General features: G+C 38.2%; 1 protein-coding gene across 1 annotated transcript in view; it reads left to right on the top strand.

Annotated features, from left to right (window-relative positions):
• PPP1R21 (protein phosphatase 1 regulatory subunit 21) overlaps positions 1 to 25742 on the top strand; it is a 66783-nt gene extending 41041 nt beyond the window's left edge. Inside the window, exons 13-22 of the mRNA XM_019655874.1 lie at positions 2718 to 2810; positions 6328 to 6455; positions 8859 to 9011; positions 11660 to 11752; positions 14291 to 14533; positions 17888 to 17920; positions 19094 to 19210; positions 21388 to 21486; positions 22634 to 22762; positions 25045 to 25742. Coding sequence (XP_019511419.1) covers positions 2718 to 2810; positions 6328 to 6455; positions 8859 to 9011; positions 11660 to 11752; positions 14291 to 14533; positions 17888 to 17920; positions 19094 to 19210; positions 21388 to 21486; positions 22634 to 22762; positions 25045 to 25074 — 1118 coding nt within the window. The 3' untranslated portion in view covers positions 25075 to 25742. The remainder of the gene's footprint in view (positions 1 to 2717; positions 2811 to 6327; positions 6456 to 8858; positions 9012 to 11659; positions 11753 to 14290; positions 14534 to 17887; positions 17921 to 19093; positions 19211 to 21387; positions 21487 to 22633; positions 22763 to 25044) is intronic.
• Positions 25743 to 26060: the final 318 nt, after the last annotated feature.

Genomic DNA, 26060 nt, shown 5'->3' with positions numbered 1-26060 from the left:
TAGAGTTTTAGCCCTTACATTTAGGTCTTTGATCCATTTTGTATATAATGTGAGGTAAGGGTCCAGCTTATCTTTTGCATGTGGCTCCATCCAGCAGTCTCAGCACCATTCATTAAAAAGACTATCCTCTCCCTATTGAATGTCTCAGCACCCGTGGTAAGACTCAGCAGACCACAGATGTATGGATTTATTTCTGGTCCATTCCATTGATCTGTATGTCTATCCCATGCCAGTACCACACTGTCTGGATGACTGTTGCTTTGTTGTAAGTTTTGAGATCAGGAAGTGAGAGTAGTCCTACTTTGTTCTTTTTCAATATTGTTTTGGCGGTTGTGGGTCTCTTGCAATTCCATATGAATTTTATTTATTATTTTTTTTATTTTTTTTTTTAGCTGAGCCATCCTGCCACCTGTAGGCAGCTCAGTGGCAGCTCAGCTTGGGCTGGGGCTCAAACCGCTGTTGCTCAGAGCTCAAACTCTTGAGCAAGCTCTTAACCAACTGAGCCACTTGGCCGCCCTCCATATGAATTTTAGAATCAACTTATCAGTTTCCACAAAGAAGTCAGCTGGGATTCTAATGGGAATTGCACTGAATCAGTAAATCACTTTGGGGAGTTTTGTGGATTGCATTGTGTCTCCCAGAAAGATATGTGAAGTTCTAACCCCTAGTACTGGTGTGAAATAACTTATTTGGAAATATTAGGATCTCTGCAGATGTAATTAAGTTAAGGTGAGGTCTAACTGGTTTAGGGAGAGCCCTACCAGTCCAATGATGGGTGTCTCTATAAGGAGAGACACAGTGGAGAAGGCCTTATGAAGACAGAAGCAAGGGTTGGAGTTATGCTGCCACAAGCCAAGGAACACGTGGGGCCAACAGAAGCTGGAAGAGACCAGGAATGATCCGTCTCTAGAGCCTTCGGAGGGAGTATGGCCCTGTCATCACCTTGATTTCAGACTTCTGGCCTCCTAGAACTGTGAGAATAAATTTCTGCTGTCTTAAGCCACTCGGTTTATGGTACTTGGTTATAGCAGCCCTGGGAAACGAATATGGAGAATATTGCCATCTTAACAATGTTGTTTTTTGATCCATGAATATGGTGTGTTTTTTATCTGTATAGGTCTTTAATTTTTTAAACACTACTCTGTAGTTTTCAGAGTATACGTTTTCTTATCCTGCTGTGGCTTTTCAGTGAGCTCAGACGTGGGCATGCACACAGTCACCCCGGGGCGACAATAGCTTTGACAGGGCTCTCTTTCATTGTCTCCTTCCCTAATCAAACCCAGGTTTAAGCTCTACTAATCGTTGGTTGATGGCTGTCTTGTTTTCATCAATGCCTTGGAGGCAATACTTGCTCCACCGACTGAAGCAATTAAATTTAGGCCCCCTTATAGGTGTACTTATTTGTAGACTTAGCGTATTCCTAGCAAGTAAGTTTTTGAGATCAGTGTTTGAGATTTATTCTGACCCCAGAAGGGCCCTTCTTAGCTCTTTCTTTCTCTGGTTCTCTCTGGTAAATCAACCACTCTACAGTTTAGCTTATATGTTTAACAAATTACCAATTCCCTCTTAATGGCTTTCACCACAAGCTTTGTCATGTTTGAGAGCACCCTTAGGCTTGAACTTCTCTACTCTGTTGCAAATTAAGTCAGTTCCTTTGGAAAGAGATTCAGAGCTTTCTGTTTTACGGCCTGCTTCCCACTTGGGCTAAATCTCTGAGCCATGCATTGTTGTGGTGCCGGGGGTGGGGGCAATGATCTACTGCTCTCAGAGTGGCACCCCTACATTAGTACCTGAGCACTCCGTGGAGGGGGAGGACAGCAGCCCCACGTCTCGTTGGCTTGCAGCGTGGAACTCCTGTCAATGAGCTGGGGCACAGGTGACCAGGCAGATCCTCCATCCCAGGTAGGGCCTCCATCTCAGGAGGTGGGGCTGCGTGAAAGTCGGGAACCCTTACCTCTCAGTCATGCTTTCCCAGAACTTAGCCTCAGCAGCAGGTACCTGGAGGCAAGGTGAGAAATGCAGCCCTGCAGCTGGAAATTATGGGAGAGGGAGTCCTGTGGCCAGCCTGGAGTGGGATTCTTGCCTATGAGCTGGTGGGGGAAGGGAGAGAGTGGGCCTTGGTTCAAATACCACAGACACTCTCCATTCTTATTAATTGTTACAGATTTTTCTTGTGTAAGTGTTTCCTTATTTGCTGTATGTTCTTAGGACCATTCCAAGAGTTTAAATGGTTGTTTTTAAATAATGTTCACTGGTTGTGCTGGAGAGTGCATCTGTGGAACTGCTCCTGCTGACATGCTAGAAGTGGAACTCTGCGATGTTTGAATAATAGTGTTTTTAGTGATGTTTATCAAAAAATAATGTGTAGGGAAAGAATAAAATGAGAAATGTGTTATATAGTAATAAGGTGAAAATTCACAAAGGCTTTCATTTCCAGAAAAACCACGAAAAATATAATCCTGCCTAGCAATTTAATTTTGATTCTTAACCATTAAAACTATTTGTGGACGTGGGGGATGCAGATCAGTTAGATGTGTCTGTTTGTCACTGTTGAATCTGAATGTGTGAGCAATGATTTTAAGAGCCATTATTTTCAACATGTCACAAGTGATCTTCATTCTCTTTCTTCCCAAAAGTAGAGGGAGATGGTGGACTGTCAGATTTTCAGATGAAATCGTCTGGGAAAATGCTTAGGTTTGTGACTTCGGTTTTCCTAGGTACGGAGCCAGATGGACTCCTTCGGACAAACTACAGTTCTGTCTTAACAAATGTTGGTGCTGCTCTGCATGGATTTCATGATGTCATGAAAGGTGAGGTTTGAAAAAGAACATAAATAAGCTTAAACCCTTCATCCCACTTTGTCAGATCTGGCTGAATGCGATTTAAACAAATATAGCCAAGGCTCTTAGACCCCAGATAAAGGCTTAGTAGCATTTGGCTTATGTTGAAGTGCACAGCTCACTGCCTTCTGCTTTTCCCATCTGCTCCATTTCTGAAGGTAAACAAAGTGCTGAAGAGAAACCCTTATGCACGGTGCGTTAGCCAAAATTACATTACACTGACTTAAGGCAGGTGTGTGAAGTTTATAAAACCAGACATGCTATTCAGAGGCATTTAGCAAAATACATTGCACTTGTTAGAGCCCAAGCGTGAAGGAATTGAAGAAACGAAGGTTTAAAGTTCCTGGAAGGAATGCACTGACTTTCCACCAACCTGTGCATTTTTATGTGTAAAGTGACTGTGGTAGGTCCAGTTTTGTTCAGTAGAGCCTTAAGATATGAAGGTCTATTTTTCAGCTTTGGACAGTTTTCAGTTGCACGTGTGCTTCTAATACTGTGGTCTACCGGAGGACATTTCATATGCTTCTGAGCATGTGATTCTGAGTCCTGAAGATTTTTAATCTGGAGGTCTGTGTGGCTTCAAGGTTTTCTTCTTTCTTTTCATTTTGAAGACTGTTGGGGTAGGGGAAGGAAGAGAGGGCAGGAGCAATTATTAAGGACTGTTGAAAGTAGCCCAGGTGCCTAGATTATTTATTTATTCATTGTGGTTTTTAGTTAACCATTATTGAACAATTACTAGTTTCACAGCAAATAATTTTTAAAAACTTAGAAAACTACTTGTTAGCATATATAAAGTGGGTATGTTTGGGGCCCTTCTATAGATGGGAACTGGGAATCAGTCTCATTCTCAGCAGTATTACCCAGCATCACCTTACTAATTCAATCTGGACAGTGGTCCTTCCTGTGGCTTGTCTTCAATTATAAGGCACTTTACAAGTCGCTCTGCCTCTGGATTTAGCCTTGGTTGCAGGAATCACAGCTTGACTAGACAGTCTTAGTGACAGGTGACATTAGTCAACCCCAACCCTATAAAATCTAGTCTGCTCTATAGAAAATTTAAGGGGCTGGTTGGTACCTTTTTCCTGTGCAGCTTTTGGTTTGGGGAGTTCAGACTTAGCTGTACTCCTCAATTCCAGATTTTTACTTAACCTAGAAATAGGACACTGAATCCACAAGTAGCTCTATGGCTACAGGTTTTTGTTTTTCTTTTCCTAAATTTGCCTTTGGTGATATTGTGATTTGTTCCTGCTAGTGGTTTCCGTCACCATTCCTGTAGTGGAGGGGCTAGAGCAGTGGAGGGTAGCTATCCAATGAGAGGGGTCTTCAAGCTTCATTTACATTTAAAAATTCTGATTTTATTTCTATTTCTGTTTTATTGAATCTATCACATGCAAGGTTTCCTAAGGATGCTTTTGTTCATACATTACATAAGGTTGAGAAGATGCCATGTAGCCCAAATCAAAGACTGTTACTGGTATTATTTGGCATGAGCTGGTGGAGATTACTGGGGGATCAGAGGCTCCTTAGGCCCCCTTTGTGCCTCCACTTGTTTCTGTCCTTGAAAATGCACCTAATATAAAAAGAGAACATTGGGAAACATGAAGCATGGTTGGCAAGAGTATGAGGTCCTGTTGCTAGGTTTACACTTCAGATCTCTTTACCTTGCTTGCAAGACTGTTGTGTATCTCATGAAAACTCAAAGCAAGCACTAACTGGCATTATCAGAAGCAGCTTTGTGTTTAAGAGAACTTGTGTTTTGAACCTCTTGCCTTCCTGCTTCACCCTGAGTAATTGCTTGATCTAAGTTGGGAGACAGACAGGCAGGCTGGTCTCAGTATGAAAGGAGAGATAGAGATTTATAAAAATGTATACTCTATGTAGATTTAAAATAGGAGTGAATTAATCTTTTAACAAAGGGCATTCTAAGTGAGAATTGTTGATCTTGAGTCTCAGGTCTAAAGCAGGTAGACTCATAAGAGACATAAAAGAAAAAATAAATAATAAATACATAAATCTGTGTTCTAGGTCACATGTTTCTTTGTTCTTTTTGGAGTTAAATTTAATGTCAAGGAACACCCTAAATAATTAAAATATTTGGATTCAATAAAAAGTAAACAATTGAATTAGGAGCATTATTATTGTTAGACTACCCAATAGAAGCCATGTAAGTGTTCTTAGTCTTGTGCGTCTTTCATAAGGTATCTCAGTCACCTACCAATCAGCCAAGATTGCCTTCCAACCAAGTTGTACTGTAGCATTGTACACTTTCTGTAAAATATTGAATAAAACTTTCTTTGGTGTATAGAAAGAAAATATCTGCATTAGGGGTTAGCAAGTTCAGTCTACAAAAAAATGTTGAACATTCCAGTAGAATTTTTAATTACATGGATATCTTATGAACATATAGAAGATAATAATTTATTTTTAAAAAATACCATATATTAAACATAATCGTAATGCACCCATCAGTTGGTTTCTTTGGTGTGACAACTGGACCATAGTAATGTAAGATGTTAACAGTAGGGAAAATTGGCTAACAGAAACTCTCTGTAACTTCTATAAATCTAAAATATGTTAAATTTAAGTTTATTTATATATGTGTATATGTATATAAAACACATGAATAAAACAATTTCCCTAATTTTAAAATTTTAGTAAAAATAATCTTATTCATAAAAGAGTAATTTTGTGTTAAAATATCATGATCATACTAGGTTAAATCTCAAATACCATCTCTTTCTAAATAGTCTTCTTTCAGCCATCTGTAGTCTCAACATTGTCTTAATAATTCTCCCATTTTCCCTTGTTCCCAGGACAAAATCATTCTGTTTCTGAGAGACCCAGAAAACCCCATGCTTAGCTGTTTGGCTAGTTTCACCGACAGCAATTTCTCTTAACATGTTTATATCTAAGCCTCTCTTCGATGCTTCTTGAACCAAAGACCTTGGTTGTAATATTCTTGGACTGGAGGCAATGGCACACGAAGCCGGATGCCGGAGTATCTGATCCTTATCTGGCTGTGCAGACATTTCTCGTTAGAGTGTGTACTAGCAAACTAGCTAAGGTCTAATATGGACTGTGGGACGTCATGCTTACGTTGGCTGTTCTGTGCCGGTCTCGTGGTTTGCTGATATAAGTACGAGATAAATGGTCATTTGTGCCTGTTGGACTATCAAATCAGGATTTCTAACTGGTAAATATGGGTCAGGGTCATTTACCAAACACTGGCGTTCACATTCAAATGAGGGGGAATCAAACCCACAAGGTGGTGCTAATAGAGACATCAGGATGGGGTTAAGAGACCCTCACATCTCTTGTTCTTTCCACGCGGATTTGTGACCTACTTGATATTCAGCACGATCTTGATATTTAGGACCATTTTTTGTTTGTAAATTTGTAAGAGTAGATATGAGAAGTTAATCGGCTAGTTATCCATATGCCCCATGTATAGAGATAGTAATGAGTTTTCATTTGATTGCTTTTGTAGATATTTCCAAACATTATAGTCAAAAAGCTACAATAGAGCACGAACTTCCCACAGTGACACAGAAGCTCATAACAACAAATGACTGTATCCTGTCATCAATAATGGCATTAACAAATGGAGCAGGAAAGGTAATTTGTCTTTGGTTTATATTGATATTAAATTCAATTCTTGAATATACTCCCTTTTTTTTTTCTTGAATGACATAGGCAAGTTGATCTGTAAAAGGATTTTGGAATAACAGGCTTTTTTTGTAAAATAAATTTGTCTCCCTTTTCTTCCTCCCTCCCCAATATTTAAAACAATATGATAGTTACTGTTAAGCATTTGTGATGAGTAAGTGGGTCACTCACTCTTGGTTTTAATGAGATTATTTGATGATTTAAAGATCATGGTTGGTCTCGATATTGATTCTTCTGTATGCCAAAGGTCTGCTATTTAGCAGTAGGAATACATAAAAAGAAAAAAAAAATACCTCTGTTAATATTTTGGGTTTTTTTTGCCCTCAAGTTTTTTGTTTGTGTTTTGGTAACACTTGTCATGCAACCCATGTGGTTCTGTACCTTAATAAGTACTTTTAAAGTGACTTCAACATGTGCCTTTTCATTGAACTGTTAATATTAGAGTGTGATCATTTGGATCATTAAGTACTTAATTGTTATTATAAAATGACCAAAGCGCTGTTTCTTTAAAACTCATTCCATCTTGGATATCTAGTTTCAGCGGAAGTCACTTTCTAAGAAGGCATGTTCATATGGCTGTCACCAATGCCTTTAGAGATTAAGATTTCTGTGAGAATTACACGTATGTATAACACTGAAAGGACTGTATTCAGGACTATCTTAGCCCATTTATTTTAACAGACTTCTCATCATTTCTCAAGAAAATGCTAATCTCTAGCTGTGTTTGTATACCATTATTTTTCTGACAGGTTGACCATAATTGAAACAAATTTTTTTCCAGCAAATCATAGATTTTGTCAGATATTCACGGTCATCCTTTCCAAACTGAGACCAGTGTTGGTGACAGTTTGCTGTAATTTGAAGTCATAATTAAAAGGTGTTATCTTCAGGTCCTGTCAGCTGACAGGTCTGTGCCTACAGGATTCCTCAGCCAGAAGACCATCCCTGCTGCCCCCACTTCAATGCTTTTACCTACAGACAGGCTGGAAGCTTTCCGAGTATAATTCTAACTTTGATTCAATTAAGAAAAATTCCAGAAAAAGATAATGTTAGCATATTATAGGAGTCTCTGTATTTGCCACATTTTATGAGAACTCTGGAATATGAAATACCTGTGTACTCATAGCTTATTTTGGATTTGCTTTGCCTGAAACCTTAAAGTGTTGTTTCAAGGAAAGGTGTTTGATTTTTGGTCCAAATGTTTTATAAATGGTTGTTAACTAAAATAAGTATCTGAACTAATGTGAGTTTGTGATAGCTTAATACTTAGCTAGTGTGATTTGATGAAAATAAATTTTATTGTTTGTAATAAAAAAAAAAAAACCCAGTGGGAAACTATAACATATGCATGTTAAAGAACATTGGGGAAATGTAGACATATTAGAAAGAGGAAAGAAAATAAACCTCACCATATATTATCATGACCTAACTGCAAACACTGGGTAAATGGTTGACCATGTCATTCACAAGGAATAGATAGCTCAAGATTGTTAGTCCTCATTTTCTTGAATACTATATAACATAGAATTTCATTTGACAAAGTGAAATATTAATGAAAAATATAACCTTTCAGGCCATTAGTAGTTAATTGTCTGCTTGTTGAGCAATTTTTGCCAAGGGACAATAATACTCTTTCATAAGTCACTTTTTCTTATTTATCAACATAGAATACTCTTGAAGTTTCCCAAGAATTGACTATTTCTGGCTAAGGCTTTTCTTAGACATTTTTATTTATAGCACCATTTCACCAGATTCAAAATCGTGGCTCAGCAAAATTGCAGTCATGGATCTTTGTGGCTGCTGATGGAAATTTAATAAATGTTCCATCAGTAAATGAGAAGGGTCTACTTAATTTTCAGTCTATTATATTTGTAATGTACAGATTGGAATTTACAGAATTAAATTTAAGTAGAGATTACATATTCAAGATTTCTCTGTCATGTCTAATGCTGGAATATGAAACATTAAAAATTAAAATACAAATGGAATGTATAAACCCAAATATGTATATTTTGAGAGCAGTAGCAGAATTAATGAGGTCAAGAGCTCATGAGCATCATCCAGGAATATTCTGAATCAATCAGAATCAGTTTTGGTTTTCAGGAAGAATAAAAATTGTCTAGATTAAGACCTGTCAGAAGTCTGGTCTCAACATTTATACAGGTATTGTCTTTTTACTATATAAATCATTGCCTAAGCATTCTCAAATAAATAAATGTGGGCTTTTGGGCAGGTGCTGAAATTTCATTTCCATTCTCAGTATCTTTAACTTTGCTTCAAAAGCTGTTAGGTATATATTTTAGATACCCTATTGGAAAACAAAAATCTATCTTCTTGTCACACTTCATTTAGATTGCATCTTTCTTCAGTAACAATGTGGACTACTTCATTGCTTCGCTGAGCTATGGGCCTAAGGCAGCGAGTGGATTCATCAGTCCTCTTTCAGCCGAGTGCATGCTGCAGTACAAGAAAAAAGGCGCTGCCTATATGAAAGCTTTGAGAAAGGTTTGTGAGCTGCTGTTAACATTTAAATCAGAGGGAAAATCAGAAATCATTCCAGAGTATGGCACAAGTCTTTCCACAGTTCATCTCACTTAGGTTTCACAGAATTCTGAGGCACAAGTAGTTGGTGGTAGGTGTTGGGGGGTCTTTGGAGGGAGGAGGTGACAGCGACCCAAACCTTACCTAACAGATGGTATGTGCATAGGCTGTGTTGGACTCATGTCCCCAGTGCCTGGTAGAGTGTTTAGGGTGACGCAGCCAGCCAGCCCATAAGTGTCACACCAGAAAATCTTAAACTTGTAGAGACCGAAAAATAATTGAAATACATTTATAATTTTTATCTGAACATAGTAAGAACACACAATCATCGCAAAAAGAAACCAGAATATGTAGCAGTACATGAAGAAGACAATTATGGTCACCTCAAATCCTGTCACCAAAAGCTCACTACTCTTAACTTTGAGTATATCTATATCGAAAAAAAGTTTAATATGTGTGTGTGTGTGTGTGTGTGTGTGTGTGTGTGTGTGTGTGTGTGCGCGCGCGCACAGACACACATGCTATAAAAATCAGTGTATCTGGATATATATGTTGTTTTAGAATCTGTTTTTTTCCTTCTTAATGCAGCGTGCGTATCTTTATATTAATATATCAAAAAATGTATATAAATATAAATTGCTGTCCTTAAATGCTTCTATAATATTTCATTTATAGTATTTCATTTTGTAAATGTGTCATAATTTAATTAACTAATCTATTTCTAGTGGTTTTTTAGGTGGTTTCCTATTTTTTATTGTTATGTGCAATGCTACAATGGATATTCTTGCACATACAACTTTGTGCATTTGGTTTTACCTTTTTCTTTTTACTTCTTTTTAACTTTTAGTTACAGATAATGGGTAAATACATTCTTATGTTACATTAGAACATTACAGGTAAATTACAATGTCTAATTCTACTTCCTCTCCAGAGGAACTATAGTTATCAGTTTGGTGTGTAACCTCCAGACTCTTTTGGAGTATTTATATGAATCTATATAAACCTACAAATAATATACAATGTATAGAATTTTCTTTTTTCTTTTTTTTTAATCTAATGCATGTTTTGTTGTGCAACTTGCTTTTTTCATTTAAAATATGTTTGAGAGATCTGTCTGTATCATTACATATGGTGGCCACTATATTCCTTTTAAATACAGTATAGAATTCTATAATGTGGATGTTTCATAGTTCATTTAGGTATTCACTTATTGGTGGTCATTTAGGTTGATTCCAATTTTTTGCTGTTATAATAATACTACAGTGGATAGCTTTGTAAATGCCTCTTTGGGCACATGTGTGGATCCAGAAGTGGAATGTTCTGTATCATGTGGTTTGCACATTTTAAGTTTTAATGTATTTTGCCAAATTGCTTTTAAGAGTGGCTATACTGTTTTGCACCTGCAATGTATAAAGCTACCTGCCTCCTTATATTTGTCTAATTATTTTAATTATAGCTTTAAGATTAATTCCTAAAAATGGAATTGCTGGTTCAAAGTCTGCACATGTTTCAAATTTTGACACAATTTTCCAGACTACACTTCAGGAAGGTTACCTGTTTATAGTTTACCGTTAATGGAAGTATAAATTTAATATTTGTCAATCTCAGAAACAAGCTTCTTTGTTATTTTAATTTATATTTCTTTATTATTGAAGTGGAACACCCTTCATAAAGTTATCATTAATATTCTGTTAACTCCCTGTTCAAGTAATTTACCTGTTTGTATTTTTTTACTTTTATTTTTTTAGCTGAGCCATCCTGCCACCTGTTGACAGCTCAGCGGCAGCTCAGCTGGGCCCGGGAATCAAACCGGCGACTCTGTTGCTCAGAGCTCGCACTCTTGAGCGAGCTCTTAACTAACAGCCACTCGGCTGGCCCCAAGTCATTTACCTGTTTTTAAATAAATGTTTTTATTACAGTTGAAAGCTCTCTATATTGAGGGTTTTAATTTTTTATTTATATTGGAAACATTTTTTTCTCAGTTTGCTGTAATAATTTTTCAAAATAGAAGTTTTAATTTTTATATCATCAAACCAGCTTTTTTTCTTTAGGGTGGTGATTCTTAGGGGAATCTTGGAAAGTCAGGGCATTCTCCATGATTACAGAGATGGTCACCTATATTTTCTTCCACTGTTTCTGCAGTCTAAATTTTTAGATTGAGATCTTCAATCCGTCTTGAATTTATTTATTCTGATATAAGGTACAAAAATAGGGATCTAAAAACTTATTTTTCTAAATTAATAACTGTTGTCCTTGCACCATTTATCCAGTCTACCCTTTCTCCATTGACTTAAAAATGCAACATTTGTCACATAATATATTTTTGTAGATGCCTTTGTCTGTTTCTAGATTTTCTGTTCTATCCCTTTATCTTTCTGTTTTGGTGCAAGTCAGTGTGGTTTTAGTTAGTGGAACTTGTAACAAATCCCCCTTCCTTATTTTCCTTTCTTAAAAAAACAAAAGTTTCTTTTCACATGTATTAAAGGAAATAGTCTATGCTAGTATACATCTGAATTCATTATCAAACCCCATTTAACATTCTTATTTGTGTATGTGGGATCAGAGGGATGATAAGATTTTTCCCTTTAATTTTTATAATACTTTTTTCATAGCCCCTCTCGGAGTCTGTGCCTTATGAGGAAGCCCTGGCAAACCGCCGAATCCTTCTCAGCTCTACTGAAAGCCGAGAAGGCCTTGCACAACAGGTATGGCACCTGGGGAATCATGGTACTTGTTAAAGAGCATAAATGTTAAATCCCCTGGGAAAGGTTTTTAACATCCACAGGGTGATTTAAAGGGCAATATAAGTAAACATGTAAAGTTAGTTGATTGTTTAACATATGCCAAAAAGCACCATAAACATAATTCTTGGAAAAACCATTTGTTGGTATTCTAAACAAGTCATCTTGACTCAATTAGTGTTACAATTGGCAGTAAAGTAGTATCAACACACTGCAGCCATGATGATTCATTCTTTCTTTAGGCACTAGATTTAAATGTCTGAAGTAATAAAGCAAAAGAGGAGAGGGGCTAGAGACTCAGCGTGTTCTTTTATCTCTTAATAATGAAATATGAAGGAATGAAAAGTCAACATTCAATTGGTCAATTGAATTTGGGGGCGGGTGGATATAGGGAGGTCCTTACTATCTTTTTCACAAGCTGGTACAGCTTTATACCAGTTTAGATTTTGTCAGAGAGAGTTATTCACTTTAATACTGGCTTTTAGTTTTGGAAACGTTTATTTTAAAGAGAACACAATTAAACTCATCTGAAACAGTATTTTGTCTACGCTGATCTTATTTGCATTGAATACATATCACTTACCTTTTAAACATTAGTATGCTGTGATATTGTAATAAAAATTTTATCCACAGAATAATTCCTGAAAAACAAAATCCCTGAGACAAACAATAAAATGTGGAATATATGAAAAATTGATTTTGGATTTTTTTCTTATTTTATGTCAGGAAAGTAAAGCTCAAAGAAATGAAGCAGATTTACCCAAAGTAGCTAGTAAGTGGCAGAATCGTCTGACTTCAACGCTATAGCTTTTCCCACTCTGCCATTGCAGGCTAGTCTGATAAGCACCCTGGGTCTCCCTTCCTTCTGCTCTAAAGTGAGGATAATATCTCTCTTTCAGGGTCTTTTAAGGATAAATGGAGCCAGTGGGAGGCAGTGTGATATAATGAAAGGAATCAGATTTGTGAGCCAGACAGAGGGGTCCCAAATCGGGCTCTGTCATTTGCTAGCTGAGCAGGTGGCTGAAGCCCCTGGGAGCTTTCGTGCTCCTCTTTGAGGAATGAGAGCTGTCGGACTGTGAGGAGGCCTCTGGGGTAACGGGAAGAAAGGACCATGAACAAGGACGCACCTGGTACTCGCCTGGTGCTCAGCCGTGATAGTTGGTGAAGCATTTGGAATTCACTATAAAGTTTTACTTTTGTGTCATTCTCCAGCTTTTATTTGCCCTGAGAATTAGTTTTTTTTATTTTAATTTCTTGTTGAAGTATATAACATACTTAAAAGTCTGGAAATCATTAATATATATCCTAATGAATTTTCACAAATAAACACACTAATGTAACCATCACCTAGATAAAGTTTTTTTGTAAAAAGGACATTTCTTTATTTCTTTATGTAGCATATACCTTTCAAAAAGTTGCTGGGACCCCAGAAGTCTTCCTCATGCCCCTTTCAGTCACTGCTCTCCTCTCCACCAAAGAGAATGATTATCCTGCACTCTGATATCATAGATTAGTTTTGTTGCGTGGTGTGAACTTTTTGTTAAATGAGATTATGCAGTATTCACTCTTACAGGTGTGCCTTCTTTCATTCGATATTATATTTGTAATATTCATTTGTGTTATGTGTAGTTGTAATCTGTCCATTTTCATTGCTGTTGAGTATTCTGTTATGTGAATATACATCATTTATTTATCCATTTTTACTGCTTATGAGTATTTGGGTAGTTGAAAGTGTTTGGCTATCATGGTGCTGCTATGACATGTCTTTTGGTAAACATGCATGCATTTCTAGGGTATGTGCCTAAAAGGGGAATTGCTAGGTCATAGGGCATGATATGTTCAGTTTTAAAAGATCCTGCCAAACAGTTTTTCAGTGTTTGTCCCGAATTCTACTCCTCTTAACACTATAGGATAGTTAACTATTGTTCCCTAAACATTCCTACCTTTGTATTTTCTATCTTTTTAATTGTAGTCATTTTGGGGGTTTTAAATTGCTTTTTTTGATTAATAGTGACAATAAGCACCTTCTTTTTTATGTTTATAGTCTTGTTCAAGTGCCTATTCAAGTCTTTTTTGTTTGTTTTTCTCTACTGGGTTGTCTTGTTCTTATTGATTTGTAGAAGTGCTTTATATGCTCTGTATATTATGCCTCTATTGGATACACGCTGCTGATTCTACTTTGTGGCTTTCTTTTTACTCTTAATGATGCCTTTTGATGCATAGAAATTTTTTATTTTACTATAGTTCAGTTTCTTAATTTATAATAGTGCTTTTTATTTATCCTGTTGAATAAATCTTTCCTTATACCAAGGTCAAACTTTTTTGTTTTCATCTCTGTGAGGTAGTTTTGGTTTACATTTATAAAGTTTTTCGGGGTTTTTTTGTTTGTTTTTTTGGGTGGTTTTTTTTTTTTTTTTTTTTTTTTTTTTTTTTTTTTTTTTTTTGCCACTAAGTTTTATCTGCATTATCCTCTAAGGTGCAGAACTCTCTGTTGCTTTCAAGGTTCAGCAGAGTTTGGAGAAGATTTCTAAACTGGAGCAGGAAAAAGAACATTGGATGTTAGAAGCACAATTAGCCAAAATCAAGCTGGAGAAAGAGAACCAGCGAATTGCAGATAAGCTGAAGAGTACCAGCAGTGGGCAGGTGGCGGGGCTGGCCCAGGACGGTGCGTCCGCGGTGAACGCCACAGGCCCGGAAGAGGACTCAGCGAAGGCTGTACAGGAGCCAGTTCACAGCACCAGTCTGGTAAGTTCCATCCTGCCACCTGTTGGCAGCTCAGCGGCAGCTCAGCTCGGGCCGGGAAGTGCCATCTACTTTTAATGTGAATTGGTAAGGATCTAATCTAGTGTTCAGCATTAACCATCTAAACTAGACGCTGGTTTATAACAGCAATAATCCATGTGAGCTAGAAAAAGCAGGTTGGTAAGCAGGATGCCTCCTTCAGAAAGCATCTCCATTAAATTCCCTTTGATTTTGCGTGAGACTTCCCCACAGGGAGGGCCATGTTCCTAGAAAAGATACAGGAAGTCAAATTTAAGATGATTCTGTTTTTCCATAGAAACAATTATAAAATGGGATTATGTTTCCGACCAAGGGCTAAATGCCTAGCTCTTTACAGAAATGAGCACAAAAACAAATTTTTTTTTTTTTTAACTGAGCCATCCTGCCACCTGTTGGCAGCTCAGCGGCTGCTCAGCTTGGGCTGGAACTCGAACCGCTGTTGCTCAGAGCTCAAACTCTTGAGCGAGCTCTTAACCAACTGAGCCACTCTCCCAGCCCTACAAAAACAATTTTTAACAAATTATGTGGTATATTCCTAGACCCATCAGGTTAATTACATTTCATAAGGTAGTATACTGGCATGTTATCTTGCAATTTCATATTTCTTGCCTTATGTTTAATTGTAGTGATTTAGAAAGTGAAGAAACATCTCTTTTGGAGTTATAGAATTCAAAGTTACTTTGAGAAAAGTTTATTATAATATTCTACCCACTGTAAAAAAAGAAAATTAGAAAATCTAGGAAAAGAGAAATCAGGAAGGGTAAAAAAAAACACCTTCATAACCAGAAGGGCCTCACTAGGTGTATTTTTACAAGCATTTCTCAAGGAGCTTGGGGAGAGCCATGGTGCTTCCTGAAGGCTTTGTCCTAAAGCATGTGACTGTATCCCTGTAGCTACTGATGCTGTTGAAGAACAAGTCATGGTCCTCCTCAGCTTTACCTTGCATCTGACTCAGAGCATACCTGAGAGCAACATACACAAATCAGCTTTTCCTTTCAAGATGAATACAGACCTCATTGCGCACCCACAGTGTCAGAAACCTGGATTATTGTGAATTTCCCTAGGTGTGATAATGGTATTGTGACCATTTAGGAGAATATCTTAATTTGGGGAGATAAATGCCAAAGTACTTAGGAAAAGGTATTATAATGTCTGAAATTTATATTCACATTGTTTAGAATAAATATATACACACACGGATAAGTGAAGCAAATATAGCAAAATGTTCATTATTGAATGTGTAGATAGTGGATATGCAAATATTTTTTATACTTCCCTCCCAACTTTCTATATGTTTGAAAAGTTTCATGATAAAATATAAGGGAGGAGTGCTGGCCGAGTGGCGCGTTGGTTAGGAGTTGGCTTGGGACTCCAGGGCCCCAGTTTGGATCCCACATGTGGGCCAATGACGCTGCGCCCTCTGCGGCTGAGATGGTGAACAGCAGCTCAACCTGGAGCTGGGCTGCCGTGGGTCGCTGGCGTTGGTGTGGGCTGCAGTGGGCTGCAGCCAGTGTGAGTGGCCGCCGTTGAGTGCCTGTCCAATGGCTGGTGAACAACTGCCTCACCCGGGAAGGGCGCAATGGTGGTGCCAACATGGGCCAGTGGGGCAACGCGCTCCACAGCTAGACTGGGGAACAGGGGGACAGTGACTTGTCTGTTCCCCTTCCCCGATTCCTCAATAAAAGCTTTATATATATGGGGGGAAAAAAAGAAACAAATTTTTAAAAAAGCAAGAAACATAAACCCGATTTCTCAGAGTTTTGACTTGAGTGGTCTCCATGCTGACAGGACGATCCTACAGTGAGCCCCTGTACAGAGCGTGGTGGGGTCACAGCGAAGGTGTCAGGAGGGTGTGGGGAGGATGTCGCAGAAAAGGTCACATGAGTGTGTTTTGAGGGTGAGCAGGAGTCCAAGGCAGGGGAAGAGTATTTCAGGCCTAGAGAAGGGTCTCTCCACAGAGTTCTTCCATCTGCACATGGCGGATTCCTGCCAAAATGACCTGGAGACAATAGAGATCAAAAGAGATAGTGTTTTCTGCCTTCCTTGATTTTCCCACTTCTCAGCCTTTCTTTTTATCCCTTTTAGTTTAACGTGTAGTTGAGATGCCTCATTTGCCACATTTTCCATGAACCTGAGTTTCGGCCATTGTATTTAGATGGTCAGGATTAGAGACCCCAAGACATGGTCAGCCTCCTTTCAGTCTATATAATGGAGTTCATTCCTGTCCCTTTGTTGCTCTCAATCTAATGGAATAAGAGCTTGGATAGACATCTGTGCAGAGAAGCTATGTGCTGTCGCACATATTCAAACCATAACCTGTGAGTAGGGGTAAGGGTGGGGAGGCAGAATAGATGCCAAATATAGTCCTCTTTGGATATATAAAATTAAATGGTGTGTTACTGTAAACAGTTTTTAATAGAAAGAGAAAGACTTAATTGCATTTCTGCCTCTGTGAGTATAAAATTATGGCTCTTCTATTAAAAAGATAAGCCTTATGAAAGACACTTTCACAGCAAGGTGGGCATGACATTCATTAGCATACATTCAGGTGATGTAGTGCTCGCTGTTCAGAGTGATGCTCTTGAGGATATTATTTAGAGCCTGTGCAGACTGTTTACTGAGTGTCATCTTTGATGAATAGAATCCATTGAAACTGAGTTTTCAGTAGTTTAAGTTATTGTGCCCAAGCACGTGCCCTTCCACCTTGAATAATAACCTGAATTCAGTAATCATGACTATCTGTTTTTGCAGTCCGAATCCATAAAAGCAAGCTTTAAAAACCTGGCAGCACTTTAATGTGCCTACAGTTACATTTTCATTCATTTAAATCTGAAATTAATACTTACTGATGTCACAATACCATTGTATCAAGAATGTATTTCTTCTTCCTTTTTTTTGATTTTCAGCCAGAGTTTATTTGTGTTTTCTGTTTGGAATGTTCTGTTATTATGATCACATAAAACTGTCTTTACCCACCCCACCTCCGTCTCCCCCTTGCCTACTGTTTTGGAAATAGGCATAGACATGACAAGGTGAGTCAGCTGTTCTTCTTTCTTTCTTCCCAGTTTGTTGGTTTCAGTGAAAATGGCTAACCGCATTTTGATAGAGGAAATAGTGATGATCATTATCCATTATTATCCATCCTCAGCCACTGCTTCCTTGTAGTAAAGGATGATGTGAGGGTCATCTTCCAGTACTCCAGTCCCAGGGTGCTTTAAAACAGTAGGAACTGAGAAGAGAAAATATTACAAGTGTTGAAACTATTGTGTTTGAAATGTAAACAGCCTGTTCTAAAGCATTTTTTTCCTTACGTTCCAGATTGGGGTTTTAACCAGGACATCTGATGGTGAGGTAAGGTGTCCTTGGCATCATGTTGTTTGTTAGTAAATATCTGGCTGCCTGTTTGTTGGCAAAGTCCTAGAAAAGTCAGATTTGTCTATTGTGTTTCCTGATGACCATTCTAGCAAGTGTGGATCCAGTGTTCCCCCGCAACCTGTGGATCCATGTTGCTTCTCTCTCTAGTTCTCTATTTTGAGTGTCACCAACCAATTTTTTGTAATTGCCTCATTGAATGACTTGACTCGGCAGTTTGATAACGTGTGGCTTGAGCTTGGCCATCAGCTCGCTGGCATGCTGCTGTGTGAGGCTGCGAGCCCTCAGCCCTCCCAGGGGCAGGCTGGGAAAACAGGGCTTTTTGGGGCCTTAATGAATAGCGTGCTTGCTGGTTGTTTCCAGCCCTCGAGTGAGTGAACCCAGGTCAGATTTGGCTTGTCACGTAGGTTCACACATTTATTTTAAGATGTAACTTTATAAATAACCATTAAAAGAACACTGAAGTCATTCAGCTTACCACTCAGGATGGTGAGCTGGTAAATATAGTTCAAGTATGTTGGTAAATTCTTTGATTTCTTTATCGGCTTATACTTGACGTAATCCTGAACTTCTGCATGTAATTTTTTTTTAAATTAAATTTAATAGTGTGTCATTGCTAGAGTAATCTAGAAAAAAATACTAATCTGGGACAAGGGTCATAAACTGTTCATTATAGAAATAGTTTAACTGGTTATATGTTTAAGAGCATTAGAGCTGTCTTAGGATAATTAAGGGGAAAAAAGAATGTTTGGATTTTAGGGGTTTCAATAAATAAATAGTCCCTTTTTCCCTGTCCTCTTCCAATTAGAGGAAGATATAGGAGTCAGACAGATGGAGATTTGGAAAGTCAGGCTTGTGGCTAATGCAAGCCAATGGATGAGCATGGCCCCACGGCTTCCCGTATTTCTGCCCTGTTCTCTTGAAGCCACAGCTTCATTCTGAGATAGACAGGATGCCGAAAAAGGAAATTTGGAGCATTCATTTACCTGCCCTATCTGAAGTTTCTTCGAGGGTAGGAAAACTGATTCCCCGTCAAATTTCAAATGAAAATATATAAAACATTGTCTCTCTTTTGTTTTCTAAAGTGATACCTTTTTTTCTAAAACTGCTTCATCTCACTGGCATTCGTTTGGTTACATTTGCTCCATTTAGGCTCCAGATGCGGAGTCTCGTGAAGACTTAATTAAAAATCACTATATGGCAAGGATAGTGGAACTGACGTCCCAACTACAGCTGGCTGACAGTAAGTCAGTACATTTTTATGCTGAGGTGAGTGGAGAGTTAATTAGATTTGGGTTTTTCCCTAAGCCCTTCAGGAATCAGGCCACTGTCCTCATCTCCTGCTGTTCACTAGAAGAGAGAAGTCAGTGTCCATTCATGCGGTTGGAGTTCATAGCGATTGGTCTATATACCATCCCGAAATCTTCCTTTCAATAAATATAGGACTGACTTGTCACTTCCAAGTTACTGAAAGATAGGCAAGACTTATAGTTAGCTCTTCTTATCATCATGTAACATATGTTTTGGAGCATTATTATCATAGATGACTTGTTTTAGAGAGTTATAGGCAGGTCACATTCATCATTCAAGGGATTTTTGTATAGGGAAATTAAAAAGCAAAATGGGCCTGGTTTTTTGGGGTTTTTTTTAGTACTTTCCAATTTCTAACTGACAATATATGGAAATGAAAACCTGTAAATGATAAAAATGTAACCTTTTTCTACTTTTAAAAGATATAAAATCTTACTTTTTGTTATTTTTCTTCTTTCCTCACCAATTTCTAATTAATTTTCTTAAGAAAATTAGAAAAACATTATGCAAGATAATCAATAAAATTATATACAATTCATTGACCAGAAGGGGAGAAAATGAAGGAAGAAAGTACAGATGTCAAAGAATGAGAAACAAATGATAAAATAGAATGGAAGTTGCTTAACATATAAACATACCCATAAGGTCTCTGATTTGAAACTTTATATTAAAAGGTCAGTTAAAGATGGCAGATGGAGAATTATAATGCTTTAATTGTTAATGAATTTGGAAAAAAAAAAAGATAGTACCCTTTATTGGGACCTGACCTTGTGATTTCCTCCTATAAACTATGGAAATGGAGAAGCTGTAGGAGGCTGGTTGCCAAAAGTGGAGAGGGGCTTTGCTTCTTTTTCCCGCTAAAATAAACAATGTGCCTAGCTCTGTGTTGTTCACAAGCAACCATTACACACCTGTGTGATGAGCGTGTCAGTAGTGACAGCCTGTGGGGTTGTGGCCACAGCGGACTGGATGACTTCGAGCAGAAGTGCTAGAGAGCTTCTCCCCTGAGCCACACAATGCGGCAAAAAATCATGTCCTCATTTGATCCCTGATGACCTTCTGAGTTAGTGCCCTGGAGCTGATTGTCATCTTCGCAAAGACCCACTCGTGCCTTGCAAAACTCTCCCTGGTTTTCCAGCTTAGTGCTGAGTACATAAATGTTTGATTAATAGAGGGCAGTCGATTTGGTTGGCTGAACTTCGCTGAAATGAGTGGGGAATTTTTGAGGCTGTTTCAGTTCCAAGAGACTTGCTTATCTTAGGACATGTCTTCAGCACAACTATGATACAAGAATTTTTAAATTGTCCTGGTTTTTCCTCATCTGTAAACAGGAAGTGGTGACCCCCTATATGACTTTACTGGAATGGTTAGTCTGAGCGGCTGATGTCGACACAGCACTCAAATGTGTCTCAATGGATTCGCCTTGTCAGTCTCATGGCCTTATTATCAGAAAGTGTAGCAATCCTTTTAATGGCACATCCTCTTTGAACAAGAGTGTGAAATAGATTTTTTTTTCTTTTTTCTCCTTTTTCTGTATAAGCCTAGGTTTGGTAGAACCCCCAGAGAAAGCAGCTGGGATCTTCACAGTCCTGTACTCACTTTTTTGTCCCCATGTGAATGGAGTATAATCTATAGAACAGGACTGTAAAGCTTTTATTGTGTCTGTAATGTCGTCTTTAAAAAGGACTTAAAACACAAGAGAAGTATCTTAGAGTCAAGGCTGCATGGTCAGATGCCATTGATAACATTTGAAGTAACCACTTCTCTTTTTGTCTGGTGTAAGTAAAAATAAATCCTGGGTAAATGTAAAAACTTCTTATGCTTTTTGTAACCACTGGTCATTGGACTAGAGCTAGGAGAAAAACATTGATGAGCTTGGGTTAGGAGAATTTTTTTTTCCTTATTAAAAAATGGTGAGAGTGGGTGCACATCTTTCTTTCGTGCACGCCAATGTGTGGAACAGGCCTGTGGGTACTCGGCAGACGTTTGTGCAAGAAAGGAAGGGAGGAAGCGAAGGAAGGATTGCGGGAAGAAGGGCTTTGGCTTTGGGGATTGTTTTCTAGCAACCTTCCCTGAAGTAAGTTTGCTTTTGGGAAGTGCTCCCTGGGATAACGGAATGCTTTCTGATTTAACAGTGCCGAGCACTCTCTAAAAGACTAGCCTTGGCTGAAAAGTCTAAAGAGACACTGGCAGAAGAGATGAAGGTAGCCAGTCAGAACATCAGCAGACTTCAGGTGAGTTCATAAGTGTCACCTAAGCAGTTTTCATGCGTTTTTTCCTTCATTGAAAGTCCCTGGGCAGCCAAGTCAGCACTTCCTTTCTACAGCAGTGGCATGCAGCCTCTAGACACATTTTTCTGACCACTTTATTTCTAACTCATTTTAAAGTAACGTCTTAACTTACGTCAGGCAAAAAGTGGTTGTATTGTTTGTTTCTCTGACTTGATATTCATTTTAAATAGTTTTGTAGTCAGCATTTCTAAGACATATTTCCCCATAACTCCATCTTTCCTCCATGTTGTTGCGTGTCATTGTGGGCTGTAAGCTGGTTTTGTTCAACTTACTTTTACTCTGTTCCTTCCTTTTACTGTTTTCTGAAACTGACCTTAACTGAGAGGTAGGGCTGCAAAATACTTCTCCTTACTCACTTTGTTTGAAAGCCTTGTTTGCAGAAAACTCCTATTAAATATAAACGTGATACAGGAAAAGAAAAAAACACATTAGCACAGCAACACCCACTTCCTCCTTATTTCAGATGAGTTTATCAGATTAGCTAGGAGCACAGGATTAGATTTGAAGGGGCCAAAGAGAGCCTGAGAGATGGGAAGAGGGAGGACTGCTGCTTCCACGAAAGGTCCCCTGTAGGACTGTGGGCCGTCCAGGTGTGGGATGGTGGCAAAGTGCCGGAGGCAGACCTCCGCACCTCACCAAGGGCTCCAGAAAGCCTGAGGGGATTTGGAAAGATCGGACATTCCTCTCTTTTTTTGTGTGACAGAGTTATAACTGCCATAGAAGGAAACTCATTTTTGCCAAGAAATTCAGAACATATTTTGAAGGCTGAGAAAAACTTTTTCCCCATTTCTTTTAACTTTGTTCACTTGTTAGGCCTGTGGCTTAACTGTTACATTAATTGGTCAAATAAGATCATTTATTGGGTTGTTGGAAAAGTCATGATGCATTTTTGCAATGAAAAAACAGAAAAAAGTACGTCATGACTTTTCCAACAACCCAATAGATAAGTTGTTTTTCCAAGATAGGTCATTAGATAAATTGCTTTTACGAATTATTTTTTTTTATAAATTAGAAAAGCTTTAGAGTTGTATGACTAGTGGGATTTTGATGTTTCTTTTTTCTTTTTTCCCTCTTTTCCTTTGCCATTTAGGATGAACTGACAACTACCAAGAGGAGTTATGAGGATCAGTTAAGTATGATGAGTGACCACCTGTGCAGCATGAATGAGACATTATCTAAACAGAGAGAAGAGATCGACACACTAAAGATGTCCACTAAGGTAAGGGAGCGGAGGGAGGTAGACTCTCTTCAGTATAATATTTAATATTTAATGTGTTTAATATAAGGTTTTTCATTGCTGTGCATTTCAGGAGCTAAAGGTTAAGAGATTTAAAGTGTTTGTAAATCATTTTTCTTAACATCACTTGTCCTCTTACCCCAAAGTAAAATTAAGTTTCTTTGGCTGAGTTACAAGTTGAGAGAAGGTCTGACCTCTAAGGCCCTAATGCTGTGTCCTTTGTTTTTTGACATTTCTGCTGTTGTAGTATCAATTTGGGGGACTCTTAGGAGGTTTATGATGGGAATTGCTCTTTTTTTATATGAATCTGAAATGGTACTGTTGAAGAGTAACCTCCTGTAGCAAATTTATTCTCATATATATCCATATGCCTGAATGTCTTGTCCTTTTAATTTCAAAAATTCCCTTTGACTTCATTTCCCATAAAGCCTCTGCTTGTCCAGGCTGGGGCCAGTAGATATTGGTAGTATTTTTATGTTGAAATGTATATCCACATAGTATGTCCCCATTGTTGTAACATAATGTGTATACTCTTTTACCATGAAAAATAGACTTCAGGAGGCCAGGGACTTGGTTCTATGCATCATCTCAAATGCTTGGCACAGTGTGGTAGCTCAGACAATACTGTACCACCACCAGCTTGGATTTACATCTCCACCCTGTGCTCTTTGAAATTCACTGCTGCACCTTATTGCTCTAGCAGCATTTACTGAGTTCCTGCTTTGTGCTGACACTGCGGAGGGAACAGAGATGAACAAACCCTGGCTACATCTTAGTTTTTGCTAGTGGTAGTGCAGGCATCACTCTGCTCAGTTGGCATCTCCTTGGAAAATGTATCATGAATGTACTGGAATCTTGTTATATAGTTTTGTTTCCTAGTGTAGTTTCATTGTATCGACTGGCCTCTGGCTACTTCGGAGAGTGTCTGTGATGCTTTTCTGGGACATCTTGTGATGATCATAAGCAGCCAATATGGTTCTGATTATGGTTCTCCAGTTACTTGTGCTTCAGGAAACTTGAGCTTGGAGGTAGGGGATGGGGATTGGTCCTCTTGAAGAATGCCTCCCTTAACCCTTTTGGCCTCTTGATAGTCTAGCAGGGCAACAGCTAGCTCATGTAGAAAGTACATTCATTGGAATGAGTAGTGTGAGAAAGCCTGTTTTAGCACCTAACATATGAAAGAAAGTAGCAGTGACCACAGGGAAACTTCGGACTCCAGAGCTGCAGAGGCATCTGGCTCTGAATTAGAAGGGTTAGTGTTGAGTACAGCAGAGCTCATTGCAGCTACTTTAGAAGTGAGGGAATTTTCAAGCCCTCTCAGAACTTTTTAATCTAATCCTTTAAACACCTGTCAGTAGTAAAACACTGAGATAGAGAGCCTTCTTCACTTTGTAGTTTATATTGTTAACCTTTCCTTGATCATTCTATGATCCCTATTGCGCCCCCCCTCGACCCCCATCTATTAGTAATTCAGATTGCTATAGCATTATTTTATGGCTGAGTTGACATGGTCTCCACTGGATACCAAGTAAACATCCTGAAACCATTTTCTTGCTATTATCTTGCTCTTAATGTTTGTATTCTGCAAGCATTTTCCACTTACATGAAAAGAATGTATTTGTACCTGATAGTTAAATATAGGAATTTAACTACAGTGTTTTCCTAAAAAGTGAACTTCTCCAGAAAGAAGAAAAGTTACTCAAAACTGGAAAATCCAAATCTCCATACATGAGGGAATTGGGTGGGAATTATTTAAGACATCTCCCCTCTTGCATGTTCTCAACCAGTATCTCAGCTTCCTTTTGACAGATAATCATTGCCATTTGGTTGTTTGTTGGCACATATGCAAAATTAGTATCTATTAAGGCCTTTAAAAGGTATTTAATTAATCAACAAAGAAATATGTTTAGGCTAAAATTTTTTATTCAGTTTCATGAAATCAAAAACTCCCTTGTCTTTGGAACAAAGGGAATATTTGAGGTTTGCTAAATCCAAGATAGCTTTTTTTCTTTCTTTATTGCCTGTCCTCAGCCCCCAGCAGGATAGGATCCGCGGACTTTAGAAAGTGGGGAGAATTAAAACTAACCAACTGCTTTGTGATTACTGAATAAAAAAAAGTTACCAATGCGAGGTTATCAGCTATTCTCCTCTTGGAAGCTAAAGTTTTCCAAAGTGAAATATGCCTTCCAGACAGCTTGGTCTATAAACTATGGAAATTATTGTTCTTGAAGTTTGTGTTCTTATTGTTATTTTTCTTTGCACAGGGAAATTCTAAAAAGAACAAGAATCGATAGTTTACACATAACTGGTTGGTGACTTCTTTCCAGAGCTGCTACTGCTGCAGGGAGCTGCAGGGCTGCGTCTCCACGTCCAGTGCTGGCCGCCTTCAGGAAGCTGGAGTGTTGTTGGACCTAGTAAACTAGTCAGTGTTATAAATGGCCTTGAAACATTTAAAATATATTTGTAACCAGTAAGGCAAATAAGGCAATACCGATTTTGATGTTGACAGTAAAATGGAAAACTATACACATACCATGGATATTGTAGGTTTCCTTATGCTGTTTTTACTGTGCACTTTTTAAAATTAGGTTTTGATTTCAGTATGTAAGAACAACAGATATTTTGTATATTTTCAAACTCAATTATATGGTAATTGATTTGTTATCTATGGAATAGATTAATGTTTCTGGATAAAATGCTTACATTGTCAAACTGTCATTACTTCTTGCTATAATGAAAGCAGTTTCCAGATTCTTTTTGAAGACTTTTTCATTCTCTCTCTCTCTCTCTCTCTCTCTCTCTCTCTCTCTCTCTCTCTCTCTCACTCACTGTTGGAGGGAGTGGGCCTTGTAAACTTCAGATCTTGTGGGTTTATTATCATCGTGTTCAGCTTTTCAGTACCCTCTCTGTTGGAATAATAGCTTAAGGAAATTGATGTCAATAAATTCGTACTTATATCAAACCTTCAGTCTCTCTATGAAAATTTGATAAAGGAAACGGAAAACTATTAAAGTAGGAGTAGGCTTTGCAGAATTTACCAAATCTCAGTTGACTCAGATGTAATCTTTCTAATCCCCCAAATTGGAATAATTGTACAGTTAATACTTTATTAAGGCTTTGAGTTTTGCCTTGAGAGGTACTTGTAACTATACTTCAAGCTAGGAAGGACCCTGAGCCCTTTCAGGCTCCAGGTGGTTTATTTTAGAGACATTGTATCATTTCAGCATACACTTCAGGGGTGTCTCTCCCAGTACCCACATTCCTGCTCCTTTCTTCCGAG

Source organism: Hipposideros armiger, unplaced genomic scaffold (genome assembly GCF_001890085.2).
Source record: "Hipposideros armiger isolate ML-2016 unplaced genomic scaffold, ASM189008v1 scaffold_248, whole genome shotgun sequence".
NCBI lineage: Eukaryota > Metazoa > Chordata > Mammalia > Chiroptera > Hipposideridae > Hipposideros > Hipposideros armiger.
This window is presented reverse-complemented; position numbering and strand designations above follow the sequence as displayed.